Source organism: Ursus americanus, chromosome 25 (genome assembly GCF_024610735.1).
Source record: "Ursus americanus isolate L20-20 chromosome 25, mUrsAme1.1.p, whole genome shotgun sequence".
NCBI classification, from domain to species: Eukaryota; Metazoa; Chordata; class Mammalia; order Carnivora; family Ursidae; genus Ursus; species Ursus americanus.
Genome location: NC_142151.1, coordinates 21,387,438 through 21,400,494, shown reverse-complemented (window position 1 = coordinate 21,400,494; position 13,057 = coordinate 21,387,438). Strand labels below are relative to the sequence as shown.

Below are 13,057 nucleotides of genomic sequence, written 5' to 3'. Positions count from 1 at the left end.
TGAACGGATTCTAACAGAATTCTTAGTCTTAAAGTCAAGGAAATCATGAGATTTTAAAAGTTAGCTCTGTTCTGCATTTATTACTGGTCTCCTCGAGAATGGCGCACGAAGTAGTCTTCACTCTTGAAAGAACAAATAGGAAAATTATAGAACAGTTAAGAAAACACATGTAACTTTTAGTGGTTGATAGCAAAATAGTGATTAAACAAGTAGACCGATAAAGAAGCCTTAAGTAGTAAATGTGTTCTTAAAAAATTAATTGATTTCCTTAACAAATTTCTCAAGGTGAATTTAAATGTTCATATTTGGGCCATAATATGAGAAGAGGAAGATCAAAATGGAGAGAAACTAGGTATCGATCAATAATAAATACTGTTGATCCTTGAACAACTTGGAGGTTAGGAGGGCTGACCCCACACACAGTTGAAAATTCATGTATAACTTTTGACTCCCCCCTCAAAAAGCTTTACTAATCACTTAACTTTGACTGGAAGCCTCATGGATAACATAAACAAGTCTGTTACCATGCATTTGGTATGTTACATGCATTATATACTGTATTCTTACAATAAGTAAACTAGAGAAAAGAAGACGTTAAGAAAATCACAAGGACATGATATAATGAGCACTGGGTATTACATGCAACTAATGAATCACTGAATTCTACCTCTGAAACTAATAATACACTATATGTTAATTAATTGAATTTAAATTTTAAATTTTTTTAAAAAAGAAAATCACAAGCGAAAAAACATTCACAGTACTATACTGTATTTATCGAAAAGAATCTGCCTAGAGGTGAGCCCGTGTTGTTCAAGGGTCAACCGTATTTCTCTGTCACCACGATAAATACCACAGTCAGCTCTGATTTTTGCCTCTCCCACTATTGATTCTGTGTAACATTCCTTTTCTGTGTATTTGCTTATTAGCCCCAGACCTCATTCCTTCTCTAATTAATATAATAGTTTCCAGTATCCCCTTCTGCCAATCACAGAGTTTTGGAGCCCAAGGAACTCTACTCAGAAACGCAAGCCCCAAAGCCATCATAGCCCTGCTTCCTGATCAGTCCTACTAAATCAGACTTACTGTGCTGTTTTCTAATCCAAATCTTTCCACAGCTTATCTCTACCTACTGAAAACTGCCTCCACTCCTTTGTTGAGCATTTAAGGCCGTTTATGCATTTATTTCCAAATGGTCAATGTGGTTTTCAGCCTTACCTTTTCCATGCATCGGTTCCAAAGTATTTTTTCAGCACCTGTCATTTGAGCTGTGATAGGCCAGAGGCTTAGGACACAAAGATAAAGAAGCCCCAGCCCTGCGCTCCAGCAGCCCTCAGTTTCATGGGGGTGAGTGGCTGGGGGGACAAGTACACGAATAACCCACGTGTTGAGAAGAGTGGTGACAGAGGCTGTCCAGGCAACCCTGGACTCAAGCGTCCAATCCTGCTACCTTGTTGACCTTGCTTCATCAATGCTAATTCATTTAGTTCTGTGACTAAAACGTTGCCCACTCTGGTCAGTACTCCACAATTTTGTCCCTGATGCTTCCTCTCTGCAGAACATCCTTTCTTTGCTTTTCTGCATACCCCAAATATATCTGGTCCGAAGACTGGATCAGATGTCAATTAATCCATGAAGCTCTCCTTATTGTCTTTATCTTAGTCTCTCTCATTTGAATTCCTATGGAACTTTGGTTGTATTTCCTTTTCTCCTTCTAATCACACCCTGGCTTGTATTGGAGTTTATTATCAAAGTCTTGTTTCTCTTACTACAACTGTCTGCCTCTTCAGAACCGCAACTATGACTTTATGTATCTATAAACCTGAACAAAACAAACAAAACCCTTCATAAAAGGGCGAAAAGGTGTTCAATGAATGTTCCCCGAGCCAAAAGAATAGGGAATAAGTTGTACAGCAAACTCAATTGTAAAATAGAACACTGAGGGGATTAACTATACAAATCGATCCCCACACATTTATAGGCAATTTACTACATAAATTACTGTAAAAATTAATGTCGGTAGAGATGAGAGCTGCCACTAACAGCATCTCCGGGCTGAAAGGGGTTAAACAGATCTATCCACAATGGGAAAAAATTCTTCATTGCCTTTATTAAAGACTAATTTTAGGTCTTTCAGTAATTAAATGAACACACTGTTTATGCTCCATACACTTTCTGCCCTGAGTCTTGGAAAATACGTAATTTCCAAGAATTAAAGTTTCCATTAACACAAGTGCCAAATCAGGAGGCCTGACCTGTGGGAGAAAGCACATTTGTCTTTGCTGGAGCCTATTCAAAAAACTATAGAAAGATATTTACTATATAATCTTTCTTGTGCGCAATTGCTCTGTTTTATCATTCAGACCATCTAGACACGACCAGGAAGCTGCAACATTTCAGAAAGTAACCAAGTACTGAAGAATGGCCATTTGAGTTCTAAAGTGTTGACAGCGATCCCTTTTGGGGTAAACTTTCTCATTGGAAGAGACTCGACTTTTTTTTCCTTCTTCTTTTTGGAGGGAGGGGGTCGTTGCGCGCGCGGGCGCGCGCGTGTGTGTGTGTGCGCGCGCGCGCGCTTAACTCACTGAGAACTAGCTTTGGCTGGTGAAGAAACACTTTTACTTAGAGTGGGTTCCAAAACATCTTCCACCTGTATCATCCCCACTAGATGGAAATTTAATGTAAATAAATATGTAAACACAGCTTGAACACCTCGGAAAACTGTTCTCTGATCTCTATATCTGGTTTTAGTCAATCTTAAGTAGCCCAGTTATCTACGCAGATTACAAAATAAAAATAAAAACTAAATTCTCTTTACGTCAGTGAACTTGGACTCCCAAGTTCTCCCTCCTGAGCAGGGAGCCTTTTAAAGTCGAGCGGGTCAAGCTGGCAGCGGGGGGTCGCAGCTACTGGAAAAGAGCGGGTTCTACAGGTCCCGCCCTCCCCACCCTCTCTTCGCCCCTCCCTCTGGCCGGCTCCCTACCTCCGCGAGATGCACCTCCCCCCACTCCCCTCCCGCCTCCACCTCGCCAACTTCGGCGGCCTCAGAGGTCTGGCGCGCGTCAAAGCCCAAACCGAGAGGCTGATTTGTGGAGCATCACCCCCAAGGTCCTCTCGCCCCCGGCCCCTCCTCCGTCCGGAGCTACGGCCCGGGAAGTAGAGTAGAGCAGGGGGAGGGGAAGATCCACACCCATCCCCCTTCCTCTAGCCCTCCCGCGTTCAGATTCAGTTGCACCTTTTATTATTTTTAACTCTTCTCCCTAGGACACGCGGCCCCCGGATCTGTCCCTCTGGCGTCCGCGGTCCCTGCACCCGCGCGCCGGGATGGGAGAGCGAGGGACCTGCCAGCGGTCGGCCGGCGTGTGTAGGGAGGTGCAGCCGCCGCGCCCGCTGCCCAGAGTCTGTAAGTTTCAACGCTCCTCCCGGGGAGGGGAGGGGGAGGCTATTCGCATCCCCGCAAATGATTTAAAATGCCAAACACAGCAGAGGTTTACAGTGTGGGATAGACTTTTCGGGGCACACTCTTTTAACTCTATCTGCAGCCCTCAGGCTATTGTCCGGGCTTTTCCTGCAGCTTCTATGTTTGATCCCTTCGCTGTAAAGTTTTTCATTTATAATATTACGAATTTCACTGGGAATTTTTCTTCTTTTTTAATGCAATTCATACTTCTTTAAACCTAAAATACTTCTTGGTCATTTTCAAGTTACGGAGTACATCGCTTATTATTATTTTGTCAAATTTCACTAAGCATGTTATTTATACTGCGCAAGAGGCCACGGCCTTTTCTTCGCGTACTTCTAAAAATAACGGAGGAAGAATTTCCTCTCTTTACTTTTAATATTGCTATATCGTGTAAATAATAAATGGATCGTGATAACCAGATGGCTTCAATTTTCATCATAGAAGCCGCGTGTTTGTATCTTTGCCACTAATCTACAGACGCGGTTAATCTCAGAATTATCGTTGACCCTGCTGTTTACAGGAGGGCTCCTGGTTTTGTTTAACCAAGGCTATGCCCATATGTGTTCAAAGCGAAAAGGAAAATTGAAACAGTTCCGATTCAGACCAAATAATTTATCCGCGATCCCAGAACTCAAGCACAAACTAGATTCGTGTTTAGATTAAGAAAATCATACCTTAGCTTTGCACGTCACCTGGAACGTGTAGACCTATCCCTGAATGCGAGAACTGAAGAGTTGAGGAAATGGGGGAGGGGAACGTTTTAAATCGTCGTTTCCCTTATGCAGGAGGACGTCCCGAGGGAAGAAGAGGCAGGTCAGAGACAGGTGAATAGGCTGGCTATGGTGACGGGACGATGTTGGCCAGAAAGAGCATCATCCCCGAGGAGTATGTGCTGGCACGCATCGCGGCGGAGAATCTGCGCAAGCCGCGCGTCCGAGACCGCCTCCCCAAAGCCCGCTTCATCGCCAAGAGCGGGGCATGCAACCTGGCGCACAAGAACATCCGCGAGCAAGGGCGATTCCTGCAGGACATCTTCACTACCTTGGTGGACCTGAAATGGCGCCACACGCTGGTCATCTTTACCATGTCGTTCCTCTGCAGCTGGCTGCTCTTCGCCATCATGTGGTGGCTGGTGGCCTTTGCCCATGGGGACATCTACGCTTACATGGAGAAAAGTGCAATGGAGAAAAGTGGTTTGGAGTCCACTGTTTGTGTGACTAATGTCAGGTAAGAATGCAGTGGGATGAGGCAGGGATTGAAAATGGTATAGAAAGAAACATTAAACTGCCCTTTCTGTATCACAGTTATTTTGTTGAAAGCGAAATAAAGCATTTGCTTTAGTACCTTCAGACACAAAGAAGTAAAAAATCTAATCTAACACATTAAGAATCTTTTTAAATGCAGCTTTATGTTTGAGGAGCCTCTGAAAACGTGGAGCTTCAATCCCTCTGGTTAGCTTTAAACATACGGTATCAGTTAAAGAATGGTTGTGGTTCAAAGGATTCCACAGAGTGCCTTACTCGAAAAAAGCACACATTTCAGTTTTCAGTATGAAAAAGCTGCTGTCCATAGTTCCGGTGTCCACAAGTAAATATCTCTGATCGACAAAAATATATTGTGCAAATGCTAGTAATATTTTTCCCTGACTTCTCTTACCCGTGACATTTTCAGAAATCGGGAGGAAAACGGGAAAATACTGGTGAGGAGATATCCTAGATTAAAAATCCACTAAAAATGAAATAAATAGATATAAGCCCTTCTTTATCAAGATTATCTTAAATATCTGGTTGCTTGCATTGGATTCCAAAATTAAAAAGTTATGCTAAGATGCAGAACTAGAAAAAATAAGTTCTAATGGAAATTGGTCCAAGTTTTTCATGGAAGAGATTCTATAGAAGTGACTTAATGTTGTGGTTTTCTTTACAAGTTTTAATAGAATAGGAACAAGACAGTCCTCAGATTGCCTAACGTTTGCTTCGTTCGCTTATATTGTGTTTCAAAAGTAAGTAAAAGGAATTTGATTTCAGTCATTCTCTTCATATTTTCACATGGCCTAAGAACATTTAGTTGGGATGATCTGTCTTTTAATTTGTTTTGTTGGAAGGCAGAAAGAGATCATTTATATCAATTGCAAAAATATTCACTCTGAAGTGAAACAATGGTAATAATACTGGAAACTTTGCCAGGACATTTTTCTGAGTAATATTCCAAATTCACATAATGTACAAAGCAAAGCAAGTTGAACAAGCACCGTTCTGCCAGGCAACTGTAAAGAATGAGACCTTTCCTGACCCTGAAACCTTCTGAAATTAACCTACGACGGCAAGGAGCAGAAACCCAGACGGTGAACTTGTCTGTCCTCAGTAACCGCAATGCCAGCGTATCAGGGAGGGATGTGGCATTTGTGTGCCGAGATCACACGTCACAGATTCCAGCTCGGATTTTGAGGAGAGAAAAATATATTGAATTGATCCATTGCCTTTATCACCAAGTAGATATTACTTTCTTGTCTTGAACTTTTCACAAACTTTTGTCTCTAGGAAAATATAGATGAAAAATGTTGGTCATCATCAGCATACCAGATACAAAGGAAACAATTAAAACACTGTGTTTAACAGGCACTTGTAGGTCAAGTATCATTATCTATAATATTTCTCTTTAAGAAATTTACAGGCACTGATATTGGTGAATCACTTTCATATCAAGATAAATTTTTAATTAACATGCAGTAGACAGTCATAAAAAGAGACAAAAGAAACAGAAATGATAAGCCTTGAAAATAAATGATAGATTTTAATTCCAAGACAAATATGTTGGCTTTTCCTGTGAAAAAGAAGTCATGAAGCATTTATTAAAGATGTATCATCAAAAGTGACATCCTTCCCATGATTTTTGTTTAAAAGAATATGGAGTGCACTGGTTGTTAAAAGCTGTTTTACTATGAGCTCTTATTTTTCACCAAGATGCGTTCCTAAGCGTGTTCATTCCTGCTGGTGGGAGCATTCAGTTTACTGTGAGAAATGGTATCACAAATACAATGAGACAAAATTGATCTTATTAGCCTGACAATTTTCACATTTTTAATTGCACTTCTTACCTAAAAAAAATTACTTGACATCTTTGAAGCTTAAAATCTTAGTAATTTTATTTTAATGTTATGGTACTATTTGTGCTTTAAGCTCAACATGCAGCTTAATCATAACAAACCGTATATGATACAGTTTTTTTCACCAAAATTTAGAAACAGAAAAATCTCCATTCTTTCCCAAAGGGAATTTAAGAGATGCCTAATAATATTTCTTCTTCTTTGCATTTCCTTTCAGAAGCTCAATGTCCCACCATTTCCTCGAAATTAGACATACCTTACTGTGATGGTAACTCACCAGTATGTCCAAATAACATTTTACCATTCTCATTTTAGGATGGCTTCCTTTCCCTTTCATGTGGATAACTTTTCCAATATGAGCCAGAAAATAAACCAACATATTTCTTCTTATTCAGCCTAACTCCCTCTGTAGCAGAACGAACGAGCAACTGAACACTTTTATCTTTTGAAAGCGTGACAGGTGTCCATAAAAGGCTGGATCTTGCTAGCATATAATGTTTAGAATTAAATTTGTTCATAAAATAAACAATACGTAAAATATGGCACTTGAATAGTCCCTCAATCCGTTAAAACGAAACATTTGGGAATATTCATCACAGGCTGCTCCATGAAGTATATAGATGTTATTAGAAATCAGCGTTGTGTCCAAGTCCTTCCTCTGGGGTCCATTCTTATTCTTCGTGGAGTTTTTGGATCACACAACACATCTGTGTAGCTAGTGCCAAAAGCAATCATTGTTGTTCTCCACGAATCTTTTTAGCAACAAGAAGGGTTAAAGGGCAATTTTCACACTCCACTTAAAAGTTAATCAAAAGGGGCACCTGGGTGGCACAGCGGTTGGGCGTCTGCCTTCGGCTCAGGGCGTGGTCCCGGCGTTGTGGGATCGAGCCCCACATCGGGCTCCTCTGCTGTGGGCCTGCTTCTTCCTCTCCCACTCCCCCTGCTTGTGTTCCCTCTCTCGCTGGCTATCTCTATCTCTGTTGAATAAGTGAATGGGATCTTAAAAAAAAAAAAAAAGTTAAAAGAATCATTTTTGCTTACCCCCCATGGTGTTGCACCAAAGTGCGACGTGTATACTCAGTATTCAAATGTTTAAGCATTTTGCTGACTCATTGTGCATAGCATTATTGGGTAGATAATGTGGATAGCCTGCGCATGGTTAATCTTCTGTAAAATTAGAGAAGTTTGAAATTGGCATCGGGGGTAAACACAGGACTAACCTGTCTTTGTTAAGAAGTCACAGCAGTATAGAATGTGTAGCTCGGTGAATAAATTAATGTTAAGAATAACAAATGTGGTGCATCTTAAGCAAGGGGATAGATCAGACTTACCCGAGAGCTTTTCGAAAGTCTTACCCAGGTCAACCTTGGACCTACCAAATCATTGTTGACATTGAGATATATGGATGAGATGTACGACTTGAAAAAGCTTCCCAGGAAAACACTGACACTTGTTCACTATCCTTTTGCCTCTTTCGGAGCACCAAGCCAGAATTGAGAGGGTTCAAGTTCTCATTAATTATGTGATCTTGACACAGTTACTTACTAATCTCTGCCTCAAATTTTTCTTTAATAGCCTCAGTATTCTCTAGAATTAGAGAACAAAATGAGACAATCAATAAAAAAAGTTTTCTTTCCAAATGGCAAAACGTTAAAACATTTTTTTAAATTAAAAACACTAGTACTTTTGAATGATGTGTTTTGACCTTTTAACACTGTGCTTTCTCTGTATAAGGTATGCAGTAAGTGTTAGTCAATGAATACGATTTTAAAGGTTGTAAATAATAAAAAGTTCACTTATTACTCAGGACCCTCCCGTATGACTCCAGTCACTTAAACTCAGATTTGCAATTAATAATAAACATCTAACTGGTAAGAAGTTTCACCAAGTAAACGATGCCATTGTGAAAGTATTTCACAAAGTAAAATATGTCTATAAATACAAATGTATTTATTATTTTAACTTATTTTAATGCTTTCATATAAGTAGGCCCATCATTACATGACATAGAAAACAATGGAACTGTATTCCAGAAGTCTGGAAGTAGATGCATTCTGATGAGAGGGAGAGAGGGAAAGCGCTTGTGTTTAGAATCAGGCATTTGACAGGTTAAGTTGCCAAGTCTTTCCAAAAGCATTTAATAGCCTTTGGAGGAGGAAAATGGAAAATTCAGCTTGGACTGATACTTCATTACGCAAAATGTGATCTGATGGCACGGTTTTCTGATATCATTCCTGACAGGTCTTTCACCTCTGCTTTTCTCTTCTCCATTGAAGTTCAAGTGACAATCGGATTTGGAGGGAGAATGATGACAGAGGAATGTCCTCTGGCCATCACAGTTTTGATTCTCCAGAACATTGTGGGTTTGATAATCAATGCAGTCATGTTGGGCTGCATTTTCATGAAAACAGCTCAGGCTCACAGGAGGGCGGAAACCTTGATTTTCAGCCGCCATGCTGTGATTGCTGTCCGAAACGGCAAGTTGTGCTTCATGTTCCGAGTGGGCGACCTAAGGAAGAGCATGATCATTAGTGCCTCAGTGCGCATCCAGGTGGTCAAGAAGACAACGACACCCGAAGGGGAAGTGGTGCCTATTCACCAGCTGGACATTCCTGTTGATAACCCAATTGAGAGTAATAACATTTTTCTTGTGGCCCCTTTGATCATCTGCCATGTGATCGACAAGCGCAGCCCCTTGTACGATATCTCAGCAACTGACCTCGCCAACCAAGACCTAGAGGTCATAGTGATTCTGGAAGGAGTGGTTGAAACTACTGGCATTACCACACAAGCAAGAACCTCCTATATCGCTGAGGAGATCCAATGGGGCCATCGCTTTGTGTCTATTGTAACTGAGGAGGAAGGAGTGTATTCTGTGGATTACTCCAAATTTGGCAACACTGTTAAAGTAGCTGCTCCCAGGTGCAGTGCCCGAGAGCTTGATGAGAAGCCTTCCATCCTGATTCAGACCCTCCAGAAGAGTGAACTATCCCATCAAAATTCTCTGAGGAAGCGTAATTCCATGAGGAGAAACAATTCCATGAGGAGAAATAACTCCATCCGCAGGAACAACTCATCCCTCATGGTGCCAAAGGTGCAATTTATGACCCCGGAGGGAAATCAGAACACATCGGAATCATGACAGCAAGACAACCTCAAGAAAATTTTCCTCAAGTGTTGGTGGTTTAGGCAAAGCACTGTCAGACTGCACCAGAGCCAGAACACAGTAATTTGTTCTTCTATATCTTCATGCACCAAATGACACTCATATTCAAGCAACAGCACTCTCTGCGTCAATAACCGGCAACACACAAGGTGGAGGATTCATGGCGGACACGTGTCTCACACTTGCGGTATTTGCAGTGACATGCTTCTATTATGCATAGGAAGTAGTCTGCTCTCCTTTCTCTCAATTTGAAACCCAAGAATTCCACTCACAGTAATAGACCTTGAATACCAAAGTTGGCCAAGGAATGATTCTGTTTGAAATGCTTAGTGCTTGAAACCACAGATCTCTGTTTCCATTGGTCACTCTGAAAATGCAAGTAGGATGGGGAGGGGATCCCCAAAAGGGTGCTGTTAACTCTGTTTGTGTATCAACCAGTAAGTTGCCTTCTCCTTTTTCCAGATACTGCACCTGGTAAGAAGCCTGAGGCAAAAAACTGCTTCCCTCTAGTTGCTTCTAAACAGATTGTGTTCAGTCTCTTCTTCACAGTGACCTTTGCAGGTTTCCTCATCCTCCTCGTGGCAGCCTGTTGGCAGAACTGGGCAAAGAGCTTTGGAGAAAAGCTAAGAACATTCCTGTCTCACTTAGGACTGGATTCCCAAAAGTAACAGTTATTGCTTTTGGCTTCTCACTTCTTAAAAGCCCCCACAAGGGAAATACTGTATTGAATATTTTATTAAAATATTTTCTTTGTATTCACTGTAGTTTTGTGATTTCTCTTTCACAAAATTATCTCTAGTCAAAGCTCAAGGAAAAAAAAAAACCACACATATTTAGAGGCGTGTGAAAGAGATATCACACAGTGATAACACTTCTCAGGTCTTCCTGTCTTTGAAATTGGTTATTCCAAGGGAACTATGTTTTTTGTTTCATTTTGATTTTATTTCCCTCCAAGATTTGAAATGTTTTCTTAGCTCTTCTGTCTGAGCCTGATGTATCATGGAAAGCTTACAATAATTTTTCGTTGACTCTCCAACCTCCCATCTTAAAACTCTACAAATCTTTTCCTGAACTCAGGCCTGGCATATATTGGTTTAGCGTTATCTCACTCGCTAAAGTGAGATTTTCTACCAAACTTGATCTAATCATCCTTAGCTCTTGTTTCTTCAGGAAAGGGATGAGGTTACCCAAGGAAGCACTAAGTGGAGAGACTACGGGTTTCTGCTTCTGTTTCACATAACTGAACATCAGAAAGCTGAGCTCTTCGATAGCCTTTTACACCGATTTGGGGATTTGTATTTATTTTACTTCATTTGTGAGCATTTGAAAGAGGCAGGTAATCATTAATATATTCAAATCCTATCTTAAACAAATGACTCAGGATTCTAACCAGATGAATGGAAATTATTTCTCGGGTTACTGAGTTAATCATTTCTGAACAATTCCGACCACTCTTTGAACTCCAGACTCATGTATCAAGCAGGTACTTGAAGCTCCACCTGGATACCCAGTATGCATTTAAAACGTGCCTAAAGCCAAATGCTCCATTTCCACTAACAGAACCTACCCCCCCCCCCCAGCCTTTCTTCCAATCAGGTCAAAACCTGGGAGTCATACTTGACACCTCTTTTTTATACCTCACATGCCATCCATTAGCGAAATCTGTTAGGTCTGCCGTCAAAATATATCCAGAGTATGACCAATTGTCTACCTCTACCACTTCCTCCAGAGTCCAAGCTGGGTGCTCATTACCCAGTATATATGACTGCAGCTATACCAACTGTCAGAATAGTAAAACATTTTTGAATGGGATGCCAAAGAAAACAATCTATGTTAATACGACTTAGCCCATCAGAGGTTTCAGAGATGGATATCAGTCTTCCTAGCAGTTCTGGCACTGAGGCAGGTCCCCCACTCCCGCCCCAGGGCAGCTGAGCAGAGCCAGAGGGCAGCTGCCACAGCAACAGTAAGAATACGTAGAATGCCTGCCTGCTGCCCACTCACAAGCCAGTGTTAGTGGAGGGGACACAGGCTGCAGGGTGGGTAATATTGGGGCATAGTCAGTGGACCAAAATACAGGATTTCTGAGTCCAAGTGACACAGATTGCCCTGGCACCCAGGGGCAAATCTAGCTACGAAGCATGAGCAATTCCCCCAGCCCCCTTCCTGCTGCAACCAAATACTAGGTGCCAGAAACCTGATGACCATCAATTTAATGGGGAAGTTGATCAAAGAGTTTGAAGGGCCTCCTGTGTCAGGTCGTGGCTCAGGCAGGGACATCATTTAGCTGGTGACAGCCACATCAAAGAGAAGATCACATTCCTAATTCCTAAAAATATACAAAAGTTTTAGAGTATTACAATGACTGGAGAACATATTTTTGCTCAAATATATTTAACTGGCTAAAAGGTTTCAGGAACTATTTAGTTTTAGAAAACAAGATTGTATGTGTGTAATTTTTACTTATGCGTTGAATTAAAGTATTATTTTATATTAAATATTTAGTCTCTGCATCCACCCTAGTCTTCATACACAGTCACAATATATTTTTTTTAAGATTCTATTCATTTATTTGAGAAAGAGAGAGAGCGAGCGAGAGCACAAGTTGGGGGGGGCGGCAGGCAGAGGGAGAGGAAGAAGCAGGCTCCCCGCTGAGCAGGGAGCCCAATGCCAATGCCGGGCTAGATGTGGGGCTCCATCCCAGGACCCTGAGATCATGACCTGAGCCAAAGGCAGATGCTCAACCGGCTGAGCCACCCAGGCACCCCAACAATATTCTTTTAAATACTACTACACCACACCGCTGCTCAACACCCTCCTATGGCTTCCTGTTTCTCTAAAAATGAGAACCAAAATCTTTCCCAACGCCCGTGAGCTACCACATCGCATTACTACCACTCTTGCCCTCCCCCTTTTTCCACTCTAAATCACACTGGCCTTGCTGCTCTCATACATACTTTCATATCATGGGTTTTCTTCTGCCCAGAGCATTTTCTCCATAAAGTCTCCTGGGCCTCTCCTATAATTATTTAGTGACTAGAGTGCCATCTCATGAAACCATATAGTGTTATGGCTAAGGAACTAGACTCTGCAGCCAGACTCTCTTGCTTTAAGCTCCAACACTTCGCATCTGTGAGGTCTTGACAAATTAATTAATTTCTTTTGCCTCATTTTCCCCATGCATAAAATCAGAATGATCTCGTATCTACCTCCTAAGTTGTTACAAGGAGTAAGTGAGTTAACACCAATAAAGGGCTTAAAAGACTTTAATTGATTTGCCCAGAACAAAAGCTTGAAATGAAGGACTGCCTCGAAATTAATT

At 41.4% G+C, this 13,057-nt stretch overlaps 1 protein-coding gene across 1 annotated transcript; it reads left to right on the top strand.

Moving 5' to 3' along the window:
- Positions 1–3,031: 3,031 nt before the first annotated feature.
- KCNJ8 (potassium inwardly rectifying channel subfamily J member 8) lies at positions 3,032–10,490 on the top strand. The gene is made up of 4 exons (XM_045811877.2): positions 3,032–3,050; positions 3,265–3,403; positions 4,249–4,690; positions 8,811–10,490. The coding sequence occupies exons 3-4, from the start codon at positions 4,317–4,319 to the stop codon at positions 9,709–9,711; spliced, it is 1,275 nt and encodes a 424-aa protein (XP_045667833.1). The 5' UTR covers positions 3,032–3,050; positions 3,265–3,403; positions 4,249–4,316; the 3' UTR covers positions 9,712–10,490.
- The last annotated feature ends 2,567 nt before the right edge of the window (positions 10,491–13,057 follow it).